At 39.7% G+C, this 27,270-nt stretch overlaps 1 protein-coding gene across 11 annotated transcripts in view; it reads left to right on the top strand.

Annotated features, from left to right (window-relative positions):
• Positions 1 to 27,270, top strand: part of ATXN2 (ataxin 2) — a 50,768-nt gene that overhangs the window by 1,057 nt on the left and 22,441 nt on the right. For 4 of the 11 annotated variants that reach the window (XM_082066202.1, XM_082066201.1, XM_082066203.1 and 1 more), the window contains exons 2-12: positions 6,039 to 6,075; positions 7,677 to 7,736; positions 8,435 to 8,506; positions 8,695 to 8,845; positions 16,542 to 16,666; positions 17,935 to 18,026; positions 20,730 to 20,927; positions 21,449 to 21,627; positions 23,137 to 23,346; positions 25,319 to 25,501; positions 26,798 to 26,986. In XM_082066202.1, the coding sequence (XP_081922328.1) occupies positions 6,039 to 6,075; positions 7,677 to 7,736; positions 8,435 to 8,506; positions 8,695 to 8,845; positions 16,542 to 16,666; positions 17,935 to 18,026; positions 20,730 to 20,927; positions 21,449 to 21,627; positions 23,137 to 23,346; positions 25,319 to 25,501; positions 26,798 to 26,986 (1,496 nt within the window). Of the gene's footprint in view, positions 1 to 6,038; positions 6,076 to 7,676; positions 7,737 to 8,434; positions 8,507 to 8,694; positions 8,846 to 14,538; positions 14,554 to 16,541; positions 16,667 to 17,934; positions 18,027 to 20,729; positions 20,928 to 21,448; positions 21,628 to 23,136; positions 23,347 to 25,318; positions 25,502 to 26,797; positions 26,987 to 27,270 lie in introns of all 11 variants that reach the window. The other 7 variants (XM_082066196.1, XM_082066200.1, XM_082066199.1 and 4 more) reach the window with 5 other exon arrangements.

Below are 27,270 nucleotides of genomic sequence, written 5' to 3'. Positions count from 1 at the left end.
GGGAGGCCGCAGGAGCGCTCAGGCCTCGGCGGTGGATGGTGGTTCCAAGCACAGCTTCGCCTTTTTTCAGAGATTTTTGGGGCGAGGAGCCGGGGGTTTGCAGCAGGTTCACAACCCCCTCCCGCATCTCCTCCTCCCGCATCTCCCCCTCCCCACGCTCGCTGCGGAGGCCCCACTGTCCCCTGCTGCCTCGGGAAGATTGATTGATCCTGCTTGGAGAGCATTAGCTCTACAAATTCATACATATTTGAGGGGGAAAAAAACCCAAAACAAACAACCAAAAAACCCCACAACTTTTGTTATCAATTTTTCCAGTGCTGTGGGGGTCATAACTAACAATCAAAGCAGGACAGTAACAGTTTTGAAGGTCATAGTCACAGCAGTCTCAAGTTTTATTCATCTTGTTCTTTAACTCGACTTTTATTCTTGGTCAGTTGTGTGTATTGGCAATAAAACAGAATTTACAGTGGTCCCATTGTTGTACATCACTGGAAACAGAATTTTACTCTGTTACCAGTTTGTGTAACTGTAAGTGGAAAAGCTTGGGTAGGGTTGAAAAGGACGAAATAAATAACAACAACAATATTTCAGCACTTCATTGCAATGATTTAATAGTTTTTTACATATGGCTGTTTAGATTGAACATGACGTTTACTGTGTTTTGCCTGAACAGTTGTCCCTGCCAACACACAGTGGCACTGTAGAGGTTAACGTGAAGGGCAACAAAACCTACAGCTTTATTTTTTAAAATTCAGTATGATGGTGAGCACTTGACTGTGTAGATTAGGGGATGCAAGCTTCAGTTTCCCAAATTTAAAGATTAAAGCCATGGGATTTCTCCTGCCAGCGTTGCTTTTCCAGTTTTGTTGGATAAATTCCACTTCAGAACTCCCTACCTTAGGGAGTTCTAGTGGGGCTGCCAAACAACTGACATGTTCCCCCAGAGGTGTTCGTATCTCTTTTTTGTTGATCAGTTTTTCAAGTTATTTCTGAGTGAAGGGTCAGTAAAATCCCAGTCCCTGGGCTGATGGAGCCCCATGGAGCACCTTCAGAGAACTTCTCCCTTGGCTGTCCTAAAGAAAAGTCTTGTCTTTTTGGGAGTACAAATTCAGAGTTGGTCCATGCTGCAAATCCATTCACGCAAATGAAAAGCTGAGTGGCTTTTCTGTTTGAAAAATCAAATTGTTTTTTAGCAGGCCTGCATCTTGTTTTCAATTTGAAGCATTATATTGTTTAATAGAAACTGAAACATCTCCATTTATGCCAAGGTTTCGTCCTAGCAGCTCATTTCCCTGCAGCACTTGCGTTCTCTCTTATCTTCCTGAGATACAAAAGAATGTTACTTTTTCATGGCTAAGTTGCTTGGCAAGGCTTAGCTTTGGGTGGCAAGCTCATTGATAGTTAACTGTCGGGGCACTAATTTTCTGCTGTGTGTTCATTACTGTAAGACATAATTGGGCTGAGCACCTGGTCCTTGCACGTCTGATAGTGCGGGTAAGGTCAACTTTGCTCACTATGTTTTTTTCTGTGGTTTCATAATGATGGGTATATGTATTTTGTATTAGGAAAGGTAAAATCTCATGAAAAAAAGGACATTTTAGGATTTCTTTTCATATTATTAATTTCTTCTACATAAGGGGAAACATCACAAATGAAGGTATCTTTAAAGGTGCTCAAGAGGAACAAACAAGAAGGATTAATACTTTTTTTTTTTTTTAAATAAAGAGGCACTAAGTAAAACGCTGCATTTGTTTAATAGCAACTGCACGTGCAAAATGGCAGCTGAGAAATGGGGCTTTAGGGGTGATGCCGACAGTATGTTGAACTGCAGCTGCAGAAAACGTGGACCTCGGACACAAACCTGCTCTGCTGTGCTGGGCAAAACATTATCTAATATCTGCTTTTTGTGTTTTAGTTCTGTTTTACCCTTAGCCAAGCACAGGAAGGTTAGCTGTCTGTGATTGAAAGCTGCATCTGCCCTCGCATTCCTGCAAGCACTGCATCCTTTCTGGTTATCAATTTTTTCCCATTGTTATTTTGTTTGAAGGGAAAACACCCCAGACTCAGGTTTTAGATGGTTATGAGTCTAGTTACTATTATGGCAGAAGGTCTTTTTCCTTTTTATTTGGTAACTTTCTTGCCTAACTGGACTTGGGGAGTCCCTTAGGAATACTGTAAGTTACTGTCTTTTATAAATGGCTTTGTCCATTAAGAAATTAAAACTGAAATGATCCCGTGTTGCATAGTTTGCTTTTGAGACTCAACGCTTCTTGCCTATTCTTATTTTCCTATTTCCTTAACATCCTTTTTTATTAGCCCAACTAAAGGCTTAGGTAAAGGGTAGAAGAGAGGTGTCGGTTCTGTTCAGACAGAAGTAGTGGGGAATGTTGAGTGCTGGTGCACTGGAAGTGACTGTTCTGGAGTTTTGGTCACACGCGCCATTCAGAGTTTTTCTAGTTTGTTCTAACATCTTTGTGTCGGATTTAATGCAACCGCACTAAACTGCTGAGCAACATGAATGGACAACCTGTAGGTCTCTTCCCTTATTGCTGTTAATGCTTCTCAGTGTGATATTATATACTCACTTTTGAGTGAGTTTTAATTTAAAAGCTAATTTGTGGCAACATATATGAAGAAAGTTCTTCCAAAATTAAGCCTATCAACAGGTCGCAGGTGTGCACCGGGTCAGACTTGAGTCAGGTTACTGACATATTCAGATGCTATAGAAGTTGTCATCTTGTAAGAAGGCAGGAGCTGACATTATTGATGTCAGCATTGGGGAAAAAAACTGCAGAAAACAATGCTCCTGGACCTCCCATATAATCTTAACTTGACAGCTTTGATTTATTTGCCTTATACAGACAAATACTGCACTTGGTGCTTCTGATTTCTCCTGTAGAAGAATTTACCTGCAGTTGTAAGGAAAGTTCTTTGGAGTATCCTGTAAAGTTGTTTTCAGAGCTGTAGTAATGTCAGCTAGTGCTCCAGAAACATCTATTCACTCTGCTAAATTCAACAGTCTGTAGTTGCAGTTCTGCTCCAGCCATTAATTGCAGGATGGTTGCATTTGTTTCTTAGTCTCAAAGGGAAGATGCTGCTGGAGAGAAAATCCCAGATTTACTTTCACATCCTGGAAAGACTCGTGTCCCTTGCATTAGTTTTCACTTAACTGGAAAAATATAAATGTGTGACCTTGTTTTGCTTATACAAATGCTCTACTTGGCATGTAAACATTAGGGTGGGAGGTACGGGATGCTGAGGAATAGGATAGTAAATGCTCATAAAAAATAGAAAAAAAAATTGCAAGTTGCTGCTGAGGAAACATGTTTATTGTGCAGCGTTTGGGATTAAGCACTTATGGAGACTTTGACACAAGGTGTAACTGCTGCCCTGCCTGAGTTGGCTACTAAGTTTAATTGCTTGGTCGTTACTTTGTCTGGTGCAGCATTTTTCTGCCTTTGTGACTTTGCTACCCCAAAGGAAAAGGTTTACAAATTGGATTTGCCAAACTGCTGTGCCTTTTCCCAGGCTTATCCTTAACCATGTTTCTGCAATACAAAATGCATTTTTTTCTTTACCATACTTACTGTAAACAAGATGTGGTTTTAGGTAGCAGTGCTGAATTGCTCCTGACCCTTCTAGTTTTCCTCACCCCCATTTTTTAGTGTAACTCTCCTGTTTTAACTGGTGGTAAACTCCTGTCACAGACCATCTCCTTTCTGCTTTCATAAAGGTCCTGTTATTTTTTTCATATGATGCATCAAAGATGTGTCAGAGGTTTAAACCTGAGCCTTCACCTGTTGGAATATAAAGCTCAAGTTGGTGGCCCTGGTTTTAGCAGAAGATAGGCACGGTTTTGATTGAATTGTAGCATTGACAGAATTGGTGAATATCTGTCATTTTTCATCTTGGTGAATGTCTTTCCTTTTCTCTAATGGTTTGTATTTAACAGTTATAGCTGGAAAACAAGAGGTCAGGTCTGTAAAGATATCTGTTCGATCACATAGCACGTAGAATTGGCTTAACTCTTGGTCTGAGGTAGAACTTAGGACCTCTTGCCAATGTGGATGCGCACAATCAGATTGTTTCTTACAGAAATGTGGACAGAAACAGTAATTTTGGAAATGTGGTAAGAGATGGAAAGTCTGCAACACTCAGGTTGATGCTTAAAGGGAATACTCCAGACTTTCTGACCAGTCTAGCAACCCAGTTATTTAAATTCTAAGAATACTTGTCACTAAAAATGGGAGCGCATTCTATTTCAAAGCCACCAAACTCTTTCCCTTTTGACCATTTCTATTGCTGACGTAGGAAGGTGTATCTTCTAAAGTCTCTGAGACCAATAGAGGGAACAGAAATGGTCAAAATGGTCACATTTTGTGAAAGACCGTGTTGTTAACACTTCGGATTGTAATAAAAGGAAAAAAAAAAGAGAACTGGACTATACCTCCATTTTATTTCACATTGTGTGAAATCACTTTCAGAAAGAAGAGGATCATTCATCTGAATATTACGCAAAAATTATGTTCCTTGTTCACCAAGGGCTATAGGCAGCCATGTGACAAATGGCACATTTGGTAAATGGTGACGCTTGTCTCCAGAGCAAGCCTGAAGTTCTTTGAAGCTACCTTATGGAAAGTTAAGGCTGATAGGTAATTAAAGGCTATTTGCATTAGGGTTTTTTCAGGACATTAGTACACTGCAAGTATTCTGAAAATGTCAGCTAGACATCGAAATGTGCAGTTATTGCCAATCGGCAAATGTCATCGGTGTGTGTGATGCGGTATGAGACTGGTTCTGTGTCAGAATCTTGTTTTCTTAAACAAGTCAGGTGATAGTTTGTTGTTTTTTCATTTTTTCCTCATTGAGGCCTTTCATGGCTCTCTGATGGACTTGCTTATTTCTGCAGAATTTATTGGAGGGCTCTGTATGTTCATTGGGAGAAGTTCCTTTGATTTCATGACTAACTCAGCAGCCCTATTTAGAAGGGCATGTTGTTTTGAGAGCAAGGTTGCGTTCAACCACAGCGTAGTGTTTTCAAAAGCAATTGCATGCAGCTGACATTCAGTCGGATTTAGATTACAATGTTGTTTGGATATTTTGAAACATAGACACGATTCTTTGAGCCTCTTTAATTAAATGGTTGTGCATCTGTAAGGTGGGTCTCTTTTAAAAATTGATTTTTTTTTTTTTTTAGTAGAACAGAAGACTTCATTTTGCCTCACGTTACAGTGTGCAGTCCTGAAGTTGTTGTAATACAAATCTAAATCACTACGAGAAGTATTTGAAACTAGGACTTCTTGGTACAAGACAATAACTGTGAAATAAGGCACAGCAGTGCAGGGAGACTGTTGGGACTGGGATGTCTGAGGTAGAGGGCACAGACTTACATCTCAGTTTGCAGAGTATTAAGAGCATACAGGTTAATTTAAAAGCTTCTTGAAGTATCCCAAGTGCTACACATGGACAGATTTGCATTAAAAGGAGTTAGTGTTTTTGAGGGGATGGACGGAATGAGTTTCCCTTGGATGGTAGTGAGAAGCCAGCTCTCTGGGTCGGGCTTTGAGGTCTGGGTTCCTCTGCAGCTTGTGGCATGGGTTCGTTAGTTGGGTCACCCTTAATGAGATGGACAGTGATGATGTGCTGAACCTCTAGTCTTAAAGAAGAGACTGCTGAGAGTGAGTTTTGGGTTTGTGTGCCAGTAAGTTTTGGAATTCGCTTTGGTAACAGGATTCTGCTTAAGAGGTAATATTTTTGGACTTTTATAATGACATAGGCTTAGTATTTTCCTTATTTTATCCTTACTCTAGGTAACCCTCTTGCCTACTAACCAGTATTACTGGCCTGCAGTTCAGTAATTTGGAGGGTATATGCGGTGGGCCCTGTAGTTGTTCAGTTCTGCTCTAGGGGAATGTTGGTTTTCTCTGATCCCGTTCTCAACACTAAATTAAGATGGGTTTTTGAATTCTTACTTGTTAAGAAATTAACCAGTTTCATAAGTTTTTCTAATCGAATCCCATGTATGTATTTAATTGCAGAGGTCGCAGCAGTGGCAAAGGACCACCTCAGCCTACAGTAAGTTGATGTTTTATCCTCATTGTACTGCTTCCTAGATCTCAGGAAACAACTTAAGAACAGTGAACCCAAGTACCAATGTAAGAATAGCAGATACTGGAATATTCTCTCAATTTTTTTCCTTTTGATACCTTGATGAATATTTTAAACTGAGATATGCTTTTCTAAAGATGTAGCATCTTGCATTCATATAAGTCTGGAAGGGGGAGGGGTCACTTAAACTTTTGACTATGCTGATGTAAATCGTCTGCATTTTCTTGCAGTTGTAGATACGGATAATATTTAACTTAAGGCAATGCCTTTGAATTGTTTCTTCTCTGAAGACTTTGACATAGGCTTCTCCCTTAAGCAGATGACAGTAAGACAGCATCTATGTAAATAAAAATAATAATATTGTTTAGCTTTACTATAAAATATCTAACCCAGAATTATCAGTAACCTGAATGTATAGCCTTAGTTACTGTCAGGGCTTTGTATTGTTAAAGTATAGGTGTTGCTTGACTTGTAGAACATAATTTTATCAAAGCTAAAGGTGTGGATCTCGATTTAAAGAGTGGATCTTGGAACTACACTGACCAAATATTTACTAATTGGTTATTGGCCTGGTTTTCCAGGATGACTAATTTTGGGGAATGGGGCAGAAGTAGGGAGGTTTCAAAGGACTACAGTTTACTCACATAAATGTTTATTGAAGATATCAAGACTCTTCAGTAAAAATAAAGAAGCTTTGAGGAGGGATGGTGAAAAAGGTCATACGCAAACACTAGACATCATGCAAGTGTTAGTCTTTATGTGTTGAGCATAGGAGTATCCTTAAACACGCCTTTTCAGGCCAGGAAGGTGGCTAACGTGCAAGAGTAAGTGGATGGTGTAGCTGGCAGTTTGAAAGATACACTGTCAGTTAAAAAGCTCAAAATATGGTGAGGTCTTTGCATGTTTAACCATCTCTTGTTTCACAAGCATGAGGTTGACAGGGAGATAGAAGTTGTTGCACAGACATCCTCACCATTTCATGTCTGCCTACGTGAGCGTGTCATCCAGCAACCCGCTGATACTTGGTCAGCTCCACTGGAGGATCTCAGCTTCTGATACCACAGTGGATTACTCTTGACTAATTTTATGATGTATTTTGTAGCTCTTTGGCACTACGATTTGACAACTTCGGCTTCTGTTAATGCATGTAATCAGGTGCGTTAGATTAAAAGATGTAGTTCAGCAGGCCCTGAAAGCACACGATGAAGTACCTGATCCTGTTGATGGTTCCTCAACGAGTGAGGGATGTTAGCAGGGCTTTTTCCGTTAGGAGTCTGCACACAGGCTTCACTTAACCAGCAGAATTTCCGTCTTGAGTGACGTTAGGGGCACTTTGTAATGCTTATCTTGTTTGGAGAGGTGTTCAGATCCTTAATGATCAGAGAAAGGTAAGAGTCCTCTGGAATTCTTATGTGACCTAAGTTCTGTGTATATTGACTAAGATTTTGGACCAATGTTTCTAGGAACTAGTATGTACTGATGAAAGCCTGCATTATTTTTGACGCACTAGCTTTTTGAATTGTTACAAATGTTTCTCATACATTCATGACATTTTTTTTGTTTTTCAGATTTCTTTCGATGGCATCTATGCAAACATGAGAATGGTTCACATACTTACGTCAGTTGTTGTAAGTCTTCATGTTTGGAAGGAGGCTGAACCATTTCTATAGTGACACAGAATTGTTAACTAGTCCACTAATTGTGTTATAACTGAGTGAATATTAAACTTTAACAGTAGGCATCTTTTGCAAAATTGAAATGTAAAGAACCACAGTAGTAGCTATTCTGTATTTTTGGCTTGGAAGGGTTCAGATACTATTTGCAGAGGTATAGCAAATTTATTCGGTGCATACTTTGGTCATACCCAGGTCATACTTTGAATTTTCTGTCTTTAGAGAGATTATGGATAAATAAAATGAGTCCATGTGCCTTTCTCCCCACATTTTAAGGCAAGTCTTGACATGCCAAAATAAATAAGGCAGGCTGTCCCCCATCTGCTAGAGTCCAGGCCGAGCCTTCATCCTTAGTTGTACCCACACGTGTGCAGAGAATTTGTTGAAGAGTCTTGTGAGTACCGAATATGCTTCTGTGTGTATCTTTAAATCCCTTCAGAATAAATTTTGATACACATCCAGCTGTTTGCATCTGCAGAACACAGTGGTGTATTTATATATAGGCAAATGTTGAATGAGTAGATTCGTAAGAAAACTGAGCTGTAATTTTACACATTTGCACTTAAGTAAGAAATGAATCTTGGAGAAAATGAGTCAAGTGTCATTTGTGAGGCTGTTAGAAAGCTGTTTTTTTCATTTTCCTTGCATTCTAGGGATCCAAATGTGAAGTACAGGTGAAAAATGGTGGTATATATGAAGGAGTTTTTAAAACCTACAGTCCTAAGGTAATTTTTTTCATTTTTACTCTTGCCTCTTTTAAAAGATCCTAATACTGAATGATCAATGTTTGTTTAAAATGGGAATATGATTAATTTCTGCAGACTGTTGTAAATGTCTGTTTTTGCAAGTATGTGAAGTGATCGAGTAGCTTATTGTGCATTAAGTTAGTGTATTCTTTTTATATCTCTAATAGTGTGATTTAGTGCTTGATGCTGCTCATCGGAAGACCGCAGAATCCAGTTTGGGGCCAAAACGTGAAGACATACTAGAGAGTATCTTGTTCAAGTCTTCAGATTTTGTTATGGTGCATTTTAAGGATATGGATACCAATTATGCGAGAAGAGGTATACTTGTTTTTAAAGCTATTTATATCTTAGATCATAAGTCAAGATTTTCAACTTAGATGCTTTAGGATCCAAAAACTAAAATTCACATTTAGACTATGAATCCTTAATGAGTGCAGCACATTCAAATATCCCATTAAAGTCAATGGAAAGAGCGGATGCTCAGCCCCTCCTGAAATCAGAAATTTATCAACATTTAAAACATAAATTGCAGAACTTTAGTGAGGGTGCACTGCTGGGAGCAACGGTTTTAGGTGTCTGGAAAGCAAATCCTTAGCAGTGTTACAAAATATTCTACAGATTTTGTGGGAGGTTGGGTTTTGGTTTTGTGAATGTTTTTCTGGATTAGTGTATTAAATGTTGTACGACAATCCATGAATATATAAATTCTTTATAAAGAAATACTGTTCAGAGTTGGTGTATATATAAAGTCTATATCCAGTTAAGTACTTTTTGTCTCTAAACATGCATTCATAGAAATACTCTAAAAATACTACTGCAAATGGAGCTAAAAATTCTTAGAAAATCCACTACTTGTGTTTTTAATTTCTGCTTTTGTACTTATAGATCTGTAGGTAAGGCTCTCCAAAATACAGAAGAACCTAGTGAGGTGGCAGGCAAGTGGTTGTGAAATCTAGAAGACATGGCTTGAAACTCAGAATTGAACAATTTTGTGGGCAGTCAGGCATTCTTCAGACTTTTGATGTCTGACCTCCAAGACCCTAATTTTATTGTTCTGGTGTCTAAGAGACCCATAAGTCAGACAGCTTTAGTGCCTTCGCTGATTCTTTTTTCTTTGGGCAGCAAATCTCAAGGGTTTTTATGTTTATGTTCCTCATTTGCTGGGCTGAGGAACAATAGCAAATCTATAGCTTTCTGTGCCATATGTGCACATTTTCAGGCTGATGTGTAACTGTCACTGGGAGCTAAGTGGTTGTAACAGCCATGCTTTATTCCCATGTAGCTGTGACCTAGAGATGTGTAGGGACTGGTGGACATTTAATGAGACCTTTCTCTTGTCACCTTGTGTTTGTATGTGCATATTCTCTTGCCTGATTTAAAGCTGAAGAATGAGAGGCTTGTTGTTTTAAGGAATTTGCTTTTCCTAGGAGAAGGTGCATAATGTCAGAGCAAATGTAGCATTGAAATGCAGATAAGTTCTAGGTTCTGGATGGGACTTTGAATTTAAACAAGAGCTGCTTTATATTGGGTCTGCCAGGGACGTCACTTTAATGTAAAGGCAAACTGGACACTCCATTACCCAATCCTTACAGATTTTGAGCAAACGGAATGAAGAATATACTACTACTTCTAGGAACAATTACTCAGTGGAAGTTTTCTAGAAGAAAATGACTGCTTCAGGTTGAGCAGTTGCTCAGTTGGCTTTATTAGGTGGAATGTCTTTGAATCTAAATCTCTTAAGTAGCTGGAGAGGAGAGCTGTAGAGACTTGGAGCAAGATAAACTGGAAGGCTGCATAACTCGATAACTGGTAGTGGGTAAATTAATCTGCTTTCCATTTTGTGTCAAAAATGTGTTATCTTGAAAGAACACTTGAAAGTGTAAGTCAGTCTTGGATCACACCTGCAAATTAGAGCAATGAAGGGCTTTCTACTTCTTGGGAAATAAAATAAGCGAGGATTCAAAACAATGGAAGTGTATGAACATGCCTGCAGGAACTACTGGCCTTTAGTTCTGAAAAATAAACCCAAACCTTCGTGGAGTCAGATAAGCCTGTGTGATTCACAGCACAAAGCGAGTGTGAACTCTTGTGCTGGGAATGGTCACTGTCTGGTGCCCGGCCAGAGAAGTTTGACAGTGTTGCACTTACCCAGGAGCAAATATTTTTAACTTGCTTAGCCCTCAATGTTTTTTGACTTTCACAGGCAAGTTAGCAGACAATTTGGACGTATTTGGTTGGAAAGGCAGCTCTCACTTTTTTAAAAACATAGCCCAACAAAAGGCACTTGACAAGCACTTTGTTGTCATAGGAGAGGCTTACCTGGAGTAGGGTTGTTTGGGGTCTCTGTAGTTTCTCCTACCCCTTAGGAGACTACTAGACTTTTGAGGCAGCCTTGAAGCAAACTTTTTGCAAAAGATAGTGTTTTGGAAATTTTAGTGCGCCCTGATTTCCTGGTCAGTATAAGTATCTGGAGTTCTATGGATTTTTATTGTCATTTGCTTCTCTGCTGAGCTGGGGGAGCACAAATGGTGCTCCTGACTATGAGACTTGATCTTCTGACCTAGACTGGAATAGCAGAGACGTTCCCTGTGTTGTCTGACCAGGTCGGGCAGAAGAGACTGGGAGAGTAGTGGAAAAGAACAGCAGGTGGGGAGAAAGGGAATGGGATGGATTTCTCCTTTCAGTTGAGTGCAAAAACAGTTGTGTCTAAAAGCTGCTATCGCGCTTGTGCAGCTTTGGAGCAGTGAGCTGATAATTCATCCTGCAGCTGCATCAGTAGCGCGAGGGCAGGGGAGGTAATGACAGCGTAGGCTTGGGGTGGGTGAGACCGCCCCGTTGGGAAGGAGCAGTCGTAGATTTGCTCATGCCAAGCGTGACGTTGCACCTTTAGACGTACCAGCGGAGAAAGTGCGGTGCCTGCCCAGATTGTAGAAATTGGAAGGGTTAGGAGAAGAAAACAGGTCTGCGTAGATATTTCTAACAACTTACGTTTAAAAAAGAAATCTGTCTGTTCTTCTTTGGCCCTTATTTGCAAGTCTTGTCAGTCTGCACAGACCTTTGTAGATTGCTGTTAGGCTTCAGGAGGAATGGAGTCACCTGAGGGTCTCTCACTGTGGAATTGGGGCTTTCTGCAGTACCGGCAGGCTGATGAATGAAATGTGCATTGGAAAACTCAGGTGAAATTGTATTATATCCATCATCCCCCTTTCAGTCTATCCTGTCTGCATTTAAAGAGGCACAGACACTGTGCATCTGGCACTGGAAATTGGGCACTAAAAATCCACTCTGATGTGCAAGTTGAAGTCCTTGGCTGTACGTTGGCCTATAACGTCTTTCTGCTTCACCTTCTGAGGCCAAGGTGAAGTGCTTGGATCTCGTAGTTGCTAAATTACTGGGGCTGCATGATTGAAATAAGAGGGAATGTTCCTCCTGTGTTCCACAGAACCAGCTTCTAGCAGGGGTTTGTTTTCTGTCGTCTTAAACACTCGACAGTGCTGGTTTGCATATGATTCAAATTTGAGTAAGGCTTCAGAGTTGCCTTCTTGGCTTCTCTTTAAAGACAAGACAATTCAACATCATAACTACTGTTAAAGTAAAAGGCTTCTACAATGTTTTTATTGGTTTTTTGGGACTTTTACTGCATTCTGAGAAAAATATCACAAATGCAATGAAAAAAGTCAGAAGAGAATTGGCTATTTAGGTTTTTCCTTGAATTAGCACCAAAAGTGGCATCCTTCCAGAGAAAGTGTTGCAAGGGGAATAGCAGTTGGCGTATTATGAACAAAGAAAGGAAATATTGGCTCTGCAAAGTTGGTGGTAACTGGTTTTAATGTTTCAAATCAGTAGTAAGTAGTTACAAAACAAATGAGAGTTTACTGTTGAAACCTTTAAGATGAAACCTCAGTTTACCGTGGGCGCTGTTAAACTTGATCAAAGCTTGCAGGGTGCAGCACGGACACCTTTGGCACATAATGCCAACTGGTTTCGTAGCATTTGAACTGCAGAGTTGCACTTAATTGCATATTTGTGCTTTTTACCATTAGTAGCTCAAAATATTTTTGTGAAAACAAGCATGTTAATCACTGAAATTAATTAAACCTGGACTCTTCATTACTCTCTTCTGGCAATTTTTAAAGTCATTTAATAGCACATACTTGAAGAATTTGCCCAAGCTGAGTTTTTCTCAGAATGTGTATATTTAATTTGCCTTTACTTAAGGTGAACTTCTGTTGCATAGAATTGTCCTTGGGCTTTAAAACAAGAAGTGAGGTCTTTGATATCAAACGTCTTTACTTCGGAGATGTCACATGGAGCAGGGGCAGAGGCAGTGGAGGCTAATTGAGTGTTACAGCTCAAGCTCTTTGTTTGACCAGTTTTCATTTGATCTTTAGCTTGGGTTTTACCATGTAGAAAATGAATTGAATAAAAATGTAGCCATGTGAAGGTGTCATGTGAATTGCTCATTCAGCAGCTCAGAGATACGAGGAGACTGAGCTTGTGCGCTCAGTATCTTCTCTGTTATTACTCTGCCAGTCGCCACTTGCCGCAGCAGTTCATGTTTTAGCTTCTGCTTTACTAATAATCATAAAAGAAGTATTTTTATTTTGGAAACAAGTTATTTGTAGAATTTATCTTTTCTTATATGTGTTCTCAAGTTTGTTGGTCATTAATTTTGGTAAAGTCTTGTTTGACTCACCACATTTTTAATCTTGGTGAGCCATGTGCCTGCCTGGCTGTTTGTTCTAGGAAAATAGTGATCGGTGCCTTGAGGTGCCATTCTGCTACATTTGAACTTTGCCTGGATGCTCATGAGACCCTGTTCCCTGATGAGGACTCTGCCTTTGTAGCTTGAATTTCTCTGAACTCCAGATTTTCTTCGAGCTGTAGAGAAGCACAGTCCCACTTGTGACTTTTATTCTAAAGTGAGAGACAAATGAGGAGCAATGAAACCTCCTGTACCCCATCACATACTGGGTTCTACTGGGAAGCTTAGCACTGGCTGTGTACATCTCACTCCGATATGTAGCATTTGGTAGATACTGATAGTTTTGTTTTGACTTGTTGACTTTATTTTTCCCCCTGGTTCATCTGTATCATAACAATTTTTAACAGCACTCTGCTCAATGTTTCTGTGGCTTTTTAAATAAGAAAATTAGTGGGTTGAGTAGATGAGTCTTGCTAAGCTAGTATTTTATTCACAGTATCCAAAATGGCACAATTGTGCATGGAGTTTGTCTGACATAATTTAATAGAAATTAAGGAGCCACCCTTCTGAAATACAGACGATTACCTCCCTCAGGTCTTGTCATCAGTCCTCCTAACTCATACTAGTCTCATCTCACTGGAGAAGAGTCCCCTCTACTCCCAGTGAAGTAATGTAGAAGGAAATTTCAGTTTCCTAAGGGACGTAAGCAGCCTCCAGATTGCATTTGGTGTAAAATGTCCAATCTGAGAGGATCAAACATGAAACACAGAATTGATGGTGTTCGGCACAGAAGCAGCTCTGGTCTGACCAGGTTATGGCAGCGTTAGCTGCAGGGTGTTGATAAGGGAAATGTAGATTTTCCTAACACAAGTGCCTTTTGCTGCCCTGATAAATGTGTTTTTTACATACTAGTAACTGTGGATCAAGGTAGCACTGTTTTACTATGTATTTTCAGATGACACTTCAACGTATCTGGTGTTATAGTATATTTTTAAAGTTATTTGGGTGAAGGGAAAGTGAGAGATGTTTTCTTTCAAGTTGCCATACCTTAGAAATCTGTAGGCTATTTGGAGGGTTTTTTTTGGAGCAAAAATGGGGAGATACATGGGGCTGGTGGGAACATCGCTGAGGTTTTACTATGGAAATGATCTTTGCAAGGTGGGAGATGTACAAACAGTTTGAATGCTTGTGAGAGGGACTGAAAGAGTTTAGCTTTGCTAGAAATTCAGCCATATAATGTGAAAAAAATCCACCTGTATTTATATCTGATGTCTTCCAATTTTTTCTCTCTCCATATCTGTTGTAGTTCCTTCAGAAACAGGTAACTTTTTGGCAGTCACTCTATGTTTCTGCATCTTGCCTTTCATAATGCTTCTGTTACCATAATATATAACGGAAATTTAATATCTTTGCTCGCACATTTCTGGCACTATAAAACATGCATGCGTAACTTCACAGACCCATTTAGAGTATCTTGCAGTTAGTTGGTGACTTCTGTTTCTCACCCTTGATTTTTACCTATTCCGAACGGTTTGAAAATGCAACAACTGAGATTTTGCAGCAGCTCATAGGTAGAACCCATCATACAACGACTATTGCAGAACAGTTAACGAGTAACCCCGGAACGTGCCCGCTAAAGGCATCGCATTTTGTGTTGAGCTAAAATGTAATGTCGCTTGGAAGCGTTAACGTCCAGCTGCGCGGGTGCTGTCGCAGCTTTGGTGGCACCGTGACATCTCGACTGATGCAGGTTTTTGCGGTTTCACGGGAGCACTAACAGTGGTGCGCCTTGTTAGGCATTTTTCTTTGATTTGGCTTCCTTTTCTTATTTTACTGCTTCTTTTGTATTTGAAATGAATGTTTAGCTAATAAACTTCTCTGATTTTTCATACATCTTCTATAACATTTTGTTTCATATAAGCTTATTAACAGTGCTTAATTGCTTATCCTTTGGTCTTTGTGTATAAGTTGAGTGAACATTTCCTGATAGTGCTGGATGCTGCCAGCCAGGCTGAGCACGGGTCACTTTTGTGACAGACCCACCAATATATGTGCAGAACTGCACTGTGAAATTTGGTTGAACGGGAAGAATAATAAGCTATATCAGCAGTCTCTCTTTAAAAAAATCTTCAGTGATTGTTTAAAAGCTGTAACGTCAGTGGCCAACTTCATATGTTGCAAATTCTTTTCATTATGGTTTTAAAGTTCGTTTTTCTGAGTAAGATTTCAGATCTTGCCAAGAGTTAATTTAAGCCACATTCTTCCATATCTGGCACTGCCTGGTGGTTTGATCTTATTTTTTCTAAAGATCTGAAATGTTTGCTCCTTTTTTTATCAGTAGAACGATAATAGGAAATTCTAGATTGAAGACTTATTTTTTTAGGCTTATTTGTTTATTTACAAGCTTGTAACAAGCTTATTTTATTTTTTAAAGTTCCTTCTGTTTAAGTTGGGCAGCTCTGAGATCTAGTTGCTTATAACTGTAAAAGCTTGGCTTCCGTGATGAATGGCTTTGTACATTCTTTACAGCACTTTAGTATTCCTTCTTAAGTCGGGCTTGAATGAAACAAGTGAAAAGAAAAGCTTATTATATTTATTTTTTATATCAATTTTTATAAACAACAGCAGACCCTTGCTAGTTATTTATTTTCATATGTTGTTGAGAACAAGAGGCAGAGAGTTTCTGAATCTTGCTGTGTGATTCGGATAAGCTGCTGCTTAAAAAGGCTCTTGCAGGAACGAAAGCATCTCTGTTGTCGGTGCTCCAAGCTGGTGGGTGACGGAGTTCGGCTGCGCAGGGAGGGACGGCGTGTGCGTGCATGCTGGTGTGCGAGGAGCTGGGGAAACACAAGAAACTCAGATATTTGATGGGAAACTTGTATCTTGCCCATTTAGGGCATGGGATTGTGTTGCATTCATGCTTTTTTGATATTTGCGTAATATGTTAGTGTGCAGTTGTGTGGGCTGTTTGGAAAAGCACATTATACAAGTCTTGGGTTTGTAGAGGACTTTTTTTTTTCTTTCCCCCAAAATGTAGTTTGTGTAAAATATTTTGAAATAACTGAAAGTAATTACTGCTGTTCTTTGCTATATCAGAACTTAGTCTGTACTTTCACAGTTACTCGAAGTGTGAAGTAAGCACCTTTCTAATGTAGTCCTGCTGAATACAGCAACTACAAGAGCAGGCGAATGATGTTTAATGTGCCTGTGATTCAGCTCGTTTGGTTGTTCCTCAAATAAACTAGTATGTATGTCTTCCTGTACTTAACTAAATTGATTTCACCTCCATCCCTCCCCGCTCCCTTGTAGATGCTTTTACCGATTCAGCCATCAGTGCTAAAGTAAATGGTGAACACAAGGAAAAGGATCTTGAACCGTGGGATGGAGGAGAGACCACCGCTGCTGAGGAGCTGGAGGCGTTAGAGACAGATGTTGTAAGTAGTGCTTTTTGATCATCTGTGACAGGCTGTAGAAAATAAACTATTTCTCTGGACATGCCTTGCAACCATTCCTTAATTTTAATCTGCTAATGAACTTTTTGACTAAAATTGCTGGCCTGTGTTGTATGGGTGCATGTTGAGTCTTTGCTAGCAGCTGCCACAGTACTTTTCTACAATTTGAATAAGAATAGCTGGATTTCAAATGCCACTTGTGGCAAATATTGACAAATGGCAGCTGCTGTGGTAGGGGACGTGCTTGACTCAGGGACTGGCTGAAACGGGAGCTTTTATTAAGGGCTCCAAATTCAGCAATACACTGCAGTGATTTATGTTTAATCGCAGCATTCCTGTCTGACTATCATTGCATTTGGAAATTATGGTGAAATTGTACTTAGTTAACTGTCTCTGAGCTAAGATGAGGGGAATTGATGGAAGTCTGACCCATGACTTAATAAGCACTGATACTACCTCAGCAGATTATGAATGGTTAGATGAAGAGTATTGTCTCAAATGACATTTCCTTATATTTGTACTCAACCATGCCTTCTTTTTAGTAAGATATTCAGGCTGCAATATGTTAAACAAAGAAGATAATATTACTGATGAGAGGAGAATTTAGTCATGTTACTGTGGAGCACATTAACTTTGTCTGAGTAGAACAGTTATCCTGTCAATTTTAGTGTACTTATTGTACAGCTGAGCTTTATTAGAATACTTAATACTGTCAGTGCTTTAATAAAACATTCAAAACATTTATCGTTGTGCTCGAGTACTGTAATAGTGATTTTACTAAAGTGAGGAAATGGTGCCGTTCAGCAGGGGCCCTCTGCCCGTGGTGTGTGTCTTTCTGATAATTGCTTTAGTAGAGCATTTGAAAAGCTTCGGCACTTGCCACAGCAAGGGACACTTCTAATGTCCAGACGTGTCAATTTGCACTTTTTGGAAAAGCCATTCATGTGTGTATGTCTTGCTAACCAGTAATCTTCTAGTACAGAGTGGGCATGGTACTTAAAAAAAACCCCTCATAATAACAACAGGGATACACACCACAAACAAAAAACTGGCCTTTGAAGGTAAAATCTGTGCATCTGTTGAACAAAATCCACTGAAATAAATTGTGGCTTTAGTAACGTCGTTATCTGGACAGTGAATTCACAGGCCCAAGAAAAAGGGCAAAAGGTTTAACTTCTGCCATCAGCCCTTAATTTTAAGGGAATGTGTTTCCAGTGTCATTTTGAAAAACAAGCATCATTTTCTTCTAGTCTAATGGATGGGATCCCAATGACATGTTTCGTTACAATGAAGAAAATTATGGTGTAGTATCAACTTATGACAGCAGTTTATCTTCTTATACGTAAGTTCCAAAATATTTTGTTATTAGATTTGTATTTAATGTTCTCCTTGGTTTGACGAGCTTTATAATCTGAAGATAATTTTTCATACTTTCTCAGGTTGTGGAACCAAATAACTGAAAAAGCAATGAATGAATAGTGCTTAAGAAACCTTGCCAGCGTTCTGTGAATAGTTAGATGTAGTAATCATTGTATATTCCCTTAAATGGGCACAGTTCGTTCCCATTGCAACATTTTCTGAATTTAGGCATATGTGCAATAATGCTTATTTCTTACAAAATCTTTCATTAATATAGTGGGAAATACCAGATTGTGAAACTGTCTTTACATAGCTGCTATACCTATGGTTCATGTTTAACCTGGCAGAACAGTTTGCCCAAATCCTAATTTTATTGAGACAATTGATCTGGTAGATATTGAAATGTTGCTCATAATTAAGGGAGGGTTGCATGCTATGGATGACTTGTTTAGTAGACTGGTCCAGATCTAAACTAAAGTTTTAGTTACAATATAATAACAACTTGAATGTAGAAGTCATATGAAGCCTGCTCTGGCTATTTTGGCAGTGTGGACCTGTTCCCAATAGTCTGCAGCTATAATGTTAACTGCAACTGCAAAACAAATCACTTGCAGATGTTCACCAGCCATTGTGAAATGTCCTTAATGTTTTCCCACTCTTTTAACCCCCAAAGCATAAACTTCTTTTTGAATGTCAAGGAATTGCAGTGAATATTTTGATTTTTGTATGTAGGATTGGAGCACTTGCCTACAGGTCACTTGGTTCAACAATTTTATTTTCACAATTTTGTTAAAATAGACCTGTAACATGGTGATAATCAAAGTGTCTTAATCGGCTTACATTTGAATCCTGGGAAGCTGTTCTTTTTTATACTTCGCTGCTCTAAGTACTTTTTGTACTTTTGAACTTTAGTCTTCCTTCTTTCTGCTTTATGGGTATTAATGGAAACAGATTAAAAACATGGAGGTGGCCTTAAATTGCCAGAGACAAATTCCATGTTTTCCTAGTGAAACGACTTTCTTTTCCTATCAGTCTGCTAAACTGTGAAACTTTTCCTGATTCTCCATGTACGTGATGAGCACCAGTGTCACTAAATGCTTCTTTGTGCAACTGAAAGATTGTACAGGATTTATTGTGTGTTTTCTCTTCCCAGAAGTAAGTGTTAGCAAGTATAGTTTGTCAAACTGCATAAAGGTACAAGTTTGTGTTCTGGCAAATGAACTGCATTAATTAATATGTCAATCAGCTGCTGGACATGATTCTCATCACCAGGGTTCTGAACACTATCATCTTGCCCATCCCCTTTCGTTCATCTATAATGACCCTTTTCCCTGGTAGAAAAGGTAAAATCGTTCTTTTGCTTGTTTAGGGTGTCATCAGTGCTACTGCATACATCCCTGCATTTTTTTTAGCACTTTAAATAAATGAGGAGGTGTTGGGTGTTCACTGTTCTTGTGCATATGCTTAATACAGGGGGGCCCGTGACTTCAGGTTTGTATGCATTGTATGCATGCATATCTTACTTGAGCCAAAGCTACCATTGATAAGGCCAAATAGATGTCTCGACTGGCCAAAAATATGTGTGTGGGGAAAATCTTGTGATGCAGTAGCTGAGCACTGGCTTGGAATTTGGCAAAGCCGCTTGTTTTCCTAGTTCTGCCACCAACACTTGAGTAATCTCGCATACATTGTTTCATACTTGGCTTGTATCTCCGCGCACTTTCTTTGTTCTTCTATTTTATATTATTCAAAATATGTGCAGTAGTGATTGTATAATGCCCAGCATAGCCTGGTCCAAGCCTCAACTGTGTTCTGTATTTTTATGTAGTTTATTCTAAAGTAAAGTCAGATGAAACAACTTTTGGAACTCAAAATTAGAATCGGAGACAAAGCGCAAAGGTGTTTTATAAAACTTGCTACCTAAACAAAAATGAGAACAGGTAAAACGCAAACCCATGGGTGGACAGAAGGAGCGCCAGGTCTGCTGTCCATCTCCAGTTACCTCTTTCAGTGTTTCTTTGCTCATGTATTGTATCCATACTTGGTGGCTTTCTTAAGAGAGCTACATATGCTTTTTGCAGTATGTGATTACCTAATGTACATATATGGAATGAATGGGTTTGCGGTCCTAGGACATGGCAAATACATCCTGGGTTTCTGATACTGTGCTCTAGTGTATTGGATTCATCTTTCTGCAGTTATTTGTCAGGAAGAGCTGAAATTCTGCGGTTGGAATTACTAAAAAGATTAAGCATGTAACTCCCTAATTTCAGTAGTATTGGGGACTCTTGTGTCTGTTGGGAATGTGTAAATAGCTAAAGAAATTAAAATTTGGTCTCTTACCATAGCTATCTAAACAACAGACTAAAGCTTTTTATCACTAATGTACTCAACCGTGTTAAAAGTTGGAGCCTTTGCATAGCTTTAGGGTTGGGGGATCTTACAAGTCATATGGAAAAGCTCTGCACCCTGACCTCAGCTCTCCAGGCAGGGAAATGACACTGAATTTGCACATAGTATCAAACCAGTCCAGGAATATTGACATAGTTATACTGAAAAAGACAGCAAGTCTGCTGGCTTAAAAACAAGGTTTTTTTTTACTCTGACTTGGTTAGAATTGTAATTTTTGTAGCTCCTTTGTGCTTTTGAATGCATTTCAGAGATTTTCCTTTCCATTGTCTTTTAGGGTGCCATTAGAAAGAGATAATTCAGAAGAGTTTTTAAAACGGGAAGCCAGAGCAACTCAATTAGCAGAGGAAATTGAATCAAGTGCCCAATACAAAGCTCGGGTTGCCTTGGAAAATGATGAAAGAACAGAAGAAGAAAAATATACTGCTGTTCAGAGAAATGTTAATGAACGAGAAGGACATGGTGTGAACACTAGGTACTTGCATACGCTATGAATAGTATTTTCATTTAAATGAAGTACATATTTTGGTACGGGAGCAATTTACTCATTGAAACTGTGCTTTTTCAGCAGGGTTGATTAGGTTAGGAGCCCTGTGTAAACAATCACGTGCTGGTTTTGGCGTTCATGCTAGCTTGGCCACCTCTGCCTGGCCCTGTATTATCTCTGCAGTGGAACAGACTTCCCCATTCTGATCTGTCCCTGTGGGAAATTCATACCAAATTACAGGAAAGGGCAGTGGTTTCGGTATCTCATGGAGAATTTCAGGCATTAATACTAAATCGTTCAGCGTCTGGGGGCTCATAGAAAGTGGACTGTGTGGTCAGTATCAAAAGCCAATTCATGAGGTGAATGTCAGGTCAGCATCTGATAGTATTTAGAATTTTCCTGTAGCTTGATTTGAGAATGAGAGAAAATATCAGCAGAGCATCTGAGCAGGTACTTTTCGTTGTCTTTCATTTCTGTCTTAACACTGATAGAAATTTGCTGTGTTTCAGAGAAAATAAATACATTCCACCTGGACAGAGGAACAGAGATGTCCTGTCCTGGGGAAGTGGAAGACAAAACTCAGCAAGGATGGGCCAGTCTGGATCAGGCCCACCGATTTCAAGGTCTGGATCCCATACTTCAGAATTCAGTTCCAACTCTGGAGCAGATCAAAGAGTAGTTAACGGAGGCAAGTATCTGAAGTCTAAACGTATGTGCTTTATAAAATTGCAGTCAATTGGCTAATTATGTTGAAACTGCATATGGTGTGGTCTTAGGAGGCGCATTTTGTAAGCTAGATTAACATTCATCATTTAACACAGAGGTGGTGATTTTGATTTGGGTTTAGCTTACTCGTAATGCAACGCACATTTGCACTGTATGTACCTTTGCAGAGCAGAAATGTTGTTTATTTTCCTTCTCAAACACCTTTGTCTTAGATGATGGTGCAGTATGTGGTTTTAAAGACTGAAAATTGCTGTTGCGTATTGCAACTGCTGAGCTCTGTGAGGTGCTGACACCCCGTGAGAGGAAGGCGGCAGCCGAGACAGCGTCACTTGTCCCTTCTAGGGCATGGATCAATTCTGTTTCCCTTTAAAAAGAATAAAACAACTCACTGACTTTATGATGACGTGGAGGGAAAAAAAAATCATTGCTGGGAAAGTCAGAGAAGTGTTAGGGGAAAAGGAATCAAAAGTCTTCTCTCCAAAGAGCTATTTGAGTATTTTCTGCTATACACAAAGGTAATATTTATAAACAGGCGTCACTAGGCAGTGTATAGCAGGAATCGGTGTTTCATAAACCAAACACCATTTTTTTGAGATGGATTTCAGCAGTAGCCTATCCTCGAGGCATTATTTTTATAAGTTGAAAATGCTATTCTATGAGATTGCTGTGAATAAATGAAAAATGTATAATACTCAAGTGCCTCTATCTGGAGAGGAAGCCTGAGAAGCATCTGAAGGTAAGTGAGGCTTCTTTTTAAAATACAGAGTCAGCTCTGTGAAGGATGTACAACTGAGTCCCGCCCAAACAATGCTAACCCTGAAATTTGTTCGTAGTATTTGTGGTTTCCATCATCCTGTTACTCTGCTGAATGAACATCAATATACCTAAAATATTCAGAATGGCTTGTGAATTCAGTTTCTTTGTTTTGGAAACAATGAGCCCTATATTGTAGACTAAAATACTACCTTAATACTTCAGCTAACTGATAAAGGCATAAATGTCAGGATTCAGACACTGAACACCGCTGTTTTTTGTAAAGATACAGTTCCTAGAATTGCTATTGCTCATCGTTTGGTGTGAAAGTAGCAGTTTGTGTAGTCAATACTATATGTGAACCGCTGTTTGAGAACCTCTGGTAGCTTGAAGGACCTTATCAAGAGTGATGCGTACTGTAGAACATATTTATGGCAGGCTAACAGATCAAACTTTACTGTCTGTTCCTTAGTAGTATTTGTAGATCCTAATTAACCCTTTGGGGAGTTTGTGAGATTCAGATGTGAAATTTGACCCGAAGCGGGGGAAATAACCTTGCAGAGACTTATTGGTGGCCGAACTAAACTAATCCATCCCCAAAGGGTTAAACATGAAAAAATCATTTTGTCATATTTTACTTTTTTTTTTTCTGTTGACCTTTTTCCCCATAATTTTTCTTTAGTTTTTATACTTTCCTTCATATCATTTGTTCTGTCAGGTGTTCCCTGGCCATCGCCTTGCCCATCTCCTTCCTCTCGCCCACCTTCTCGCTACCAGTCAGGTCCCAACTCTCTTCCACCTCGGGCAGCCACCCCTACGCGGCCGCCCTCCAGGCCCCCCTCGCGGCCCTCCAGGCCCCCGTCTCACCCCTCTGCTCATGGTTCTCCAGCTCCTGTCTCTACTATGCCTAAACGCATGTCTTCAGAAGGTACAATACCACGATTTGTTCATGTTTTTGTTTGTCTTTGTTTAACTCCTTTGTGAGTTTTTAATTACAAAATTGTTTTTTTTTTCCTCTTCATTACTTAACCTATAATTTGTGTTTAACTTTAGTTTATCAGACTATTTCTATTAACCTTTTTTTTATTTGAAGAACTTTACAAAAACAAAATAAAGCTGTGAAATTTCCCACGTTGGTTTGAAATAAACTCAGCTTTGTAAACGCTGCTCAGTGTCTTAACCAACAGCAACATGCAGGACCTGATAACTTTAGAAGACATTTTTAGGCATATAAACTTATATAAAATATCAATTACTTTAATACAGATCTTCCACAAAAAGCCATCTCGTATTTAATGAAATAATTTAATTACTTTTTATTTAAAAAATAGTAATAATAATAGTAATAAAAATGCTGTATTCAGAGGAGTGCACTGTGGAATGGGACAGGATGAGCTGTTTCTGAGGCAAATCTGTAGAAAGCTTTAGATCTGTTTGCACGGAGGCAGAACAGTCAGTCAGTTCCCCACAGTCAGAAATACGCAGAGGAAGGTGAACCTGTGAGGCTTCGGTAACTGTATGCACAAGTATCTGAACTGAATTTATTTGTCCTCTGAGGGTGCAGCAAGGAACACATTTTTGTTGCATTTAAGTGCACTTAACAACTTGCCTGCACAGCACGGTCTGTCAAGCCTGGAAAAATGCAAACTGGTTCTCCTAAACTCACTGGAAATTTGCAGCCTCTGCTGTAGCTGGAGCCGCGGGAGAGAGAACAGTCGTCCCGCTAATTGACCCAGTAACGCTGTTCTGCAGCTTGCCTGATAAATGCTCAAAATGCTCCGTAACCAGAAGGTGGATGGTAGCGGGCATGTCTGTATGCACTTGCATACTTTGAGTGCTTGCAACTGATTTGTCAGGCATGCAGTGAACTGCTGCTTACTGCAACCTTTAATTTCTGGTACTAGAAAAGGATTGCTGGAAAGTGTATTCTTTAAAATACTTGCCTGTATATAATTTGGCTTGAAGTGTACTTTAGATTCATGGTTAAAATAGAGGCTGACATTTAAAGATTTGTGTAACCAGAAGAAGTACTTGATATTTTAGAACCTGATCTGAAACCAGAAAGCCATTATCTGAACTTTTCTCTATTATTGACCTACATTAAAAATGAACTGTAATCATCCAGGTTGTCTTCTGTCCATATACAGTTTTTCTTTTTGAAGTATCAACATTTGAGTCTGATCTTGGAAAGAAAATGTTTGTTAGGATGTAGAAACCGTATTGCTGCTTAGACTTGAGCATAATAATTCTGTGGCAGTGGTATAAGCTGTTCAGAGTTACTGCGTTCACTTATGACTTTAGCTTGTGGTGTTAAACATGCATGACTTGAACCCTGGGATAACAATAACTTGTTTAGTTGCAGTTTTGCTGACTTGTGAATGAATTGTGACCTGCTGCAGGCAATTCAGCCTCGGTGCAGAATGCTCCGCTGGAATTCCCCAAGAGCATTGGTCAGCCAGTGGCGACTGCTCTGTAAATAGATGTTTGGTATCACTGACCACCTGACAAAAGCCGTGGAATTTTTTTCTTTTCTGGAAAATATTTGATATCCTGGGACTGGGTTTATCCAGAGGGAGCCGGGCCACTCACCTCTTTGGCTTGGCTTAGAGTAAGCAATATTGGGTACTTGGATTCAAATATTTCAAATCCAGGACTCGCGTACCTGATTCAGTTCTGATAAAGTTTCTAAATATCAATGAACATGAGCTGTCGTGGCAAGGCAATGAGTGTTGCAAGTCTGGCTGGACCAATGGCTTGGCCTTTTTAGCCTTGATGTCAGTGTAAATTACTTGGCTGTATTACTGCGTTATAGAGAATTATGAGATCAAAGCCAGTTTTAAGAACAGTACGTTTGGGGACGTGAAGTACTTATTGTTTGGGGTTGTCTTTTTTTTTCTCAGGGCCTCCACGGATGTCTCCTAAGGCACAACGGCACCCTCGAGGTCACAGAGTCTCTACTGGTAGGGGTACAATTTCAAGTGGCTTAGAATTTGTATCTCATAATGCACCAGGGGAAGCGTCTACTGCTGCAGTGGCACGAGGCAGCTCTTCAGGTGGGACGTGGTCATCAGTTGTCAGTGGGGGTAGGTAAAGCTCGGCTTATTGCAGATGGCTTGCCAGGGGCACTTTAGAGTGTGAATGCTAAGCAGAATACTGCATTTCTAGACGATTTAGGCTCTGAATGAACACTGGTTTGCCAACTTAGCTCGCTTAGGCAAAGTGGGGGAAGGATGTAGTAAAGTAGTTGGCGAGTCAGTCCTTCAAGCACAATATTATTGTCTTAACTGCAGAGAGGTTAAGTCAGATGGTGTGTGAGGAAGGAAAAATGGAAGAATTAGCTGTTGAAAAAGAAATAATTTTCAGGAAAATCATTGAAAAGAATGAACATTATATATGTTCTATTTTATCACTGGATTTGGTTAATGGCAGTGTAATGGGGTTTTGGTTTACAAATGAAGGATGTGTTTGTATAGAAGGTTGGTGTTTAAAGAGAAGATGAAATGATATTCAAGTTAAGTTGGATATATTTTTCCTTTAAAAATGATGCAGGTTTTAAGTAGTCATTTTGTGTTTGGATGAGTACTGTAGTAGCAGATATAGTCCGTGTCTCTTCTTTTTTGAATCTGTTAACGTATTTTTGTTAATATTTGATTTCAAATTTAAAGCTCAGTCTTGTGACACAGGCCCTAGTCTCGAGCTTTCGTAGTTGGGACCGTGTTTTAGTGAGTTGTCAGCAGCTGGGCGCTGTCCTTAATTGAAGGACAAGTGAGCAACAGTTTAGAGTCTGCTCTGTCCATGCTTACTTGAAGTTAATATATGACGTAAAGCAACTAATTAGCTGCAGTGGGAGGAGCAGGAAGTACAACTTATCATGTAAAGAATACACAGCCTTCCCCGCTGCTTTAACACAGGGGCAAAAAATAGACATCAAAGAATCTTCTTTCAATAGGATATGTTGTTTTTTTTTCAGCTGGCAAACCTCCAAAAGAGGACCCTGTAAAATGGATGTGTTTTTTCAGCCCTTTTAAAAATGTTTTCCATCTGTTTGTATGGAGACCTGACCGCCTTTTCTGTTCTGCCTGAAACTGTGTTAATGTGAGCGGTTGTACTGCCGGGGGGGCTGGGGAGCGTATCGCAGTTTCACGGTGGGACTACAGGGCAGTGATATATAGTAGGGGAAAATTGCACCACTTGTCTGAAATGCTGCTTTGTAAAGAGCTAGGAAATGTACCTGCAAGGTAAACAGGTTTTCAATTACCATATAATGTTCCACTAAGTGTTTTAGAGCATGCTTTTATTCATTTTTAAAGTAAGAAAATTGCTGCAGGTGAGGAAACTTATGCTATAATTGTTTTTCTTTTTTTCCTGTTTGTTTGTAGTGCCGAGATTGTCCCCCAAGACCCACCGGCCGAGGTCCCCGAGGCAGAGCAGTGCACCCGCGGGCCCGGCGCTGCCGTCTCCTCAGCCCGGTGCCATCCCCACGGAATCCGTGGCCATGCCTGTTCCAGCCGCCTCTCCCACCCCCGCCAGCCCTGCGTCCAACAGAGCCGTCACCCCTTCCAGTGAAGGTGAGGTACCCTCGCCGCTTCCGCTAATCCCTGACAACGAATCTACCTATAGAACAGCAAAGATGCTTTCTAAACGATGGGAAGGCTTCTGATGCATTTGATTTTACTGCGCAGTGAGTTCTCATGATGCTTTAAACTAAGGCTGGAGAGAGGCTTTTTGATAAGTCTTAACATGTCATTTCTTCTGCCCTTTAAGGAGTATGGGCTTATAGGTGTTTGACTTGATTTTTTCCAAAGTGAGTGCCTGGCTGTTTTCTAATTTAAAGAAACGTAGGCCGCTTGTT

This window comes from Streptopelia decaocto, assembly GCF_964273445.1.
Source record: "Streptopelia decaocto genome assembly, chromosome: 15".
NCBI lineage: Eukaryota > Metazoa > Chordata > Aves > Columbiformes > Columbidae > Streptopelia > Streptopelia decaocto.
This window is presented reverse-complemented; position numbering and strand designations above follow the sequence as displayed.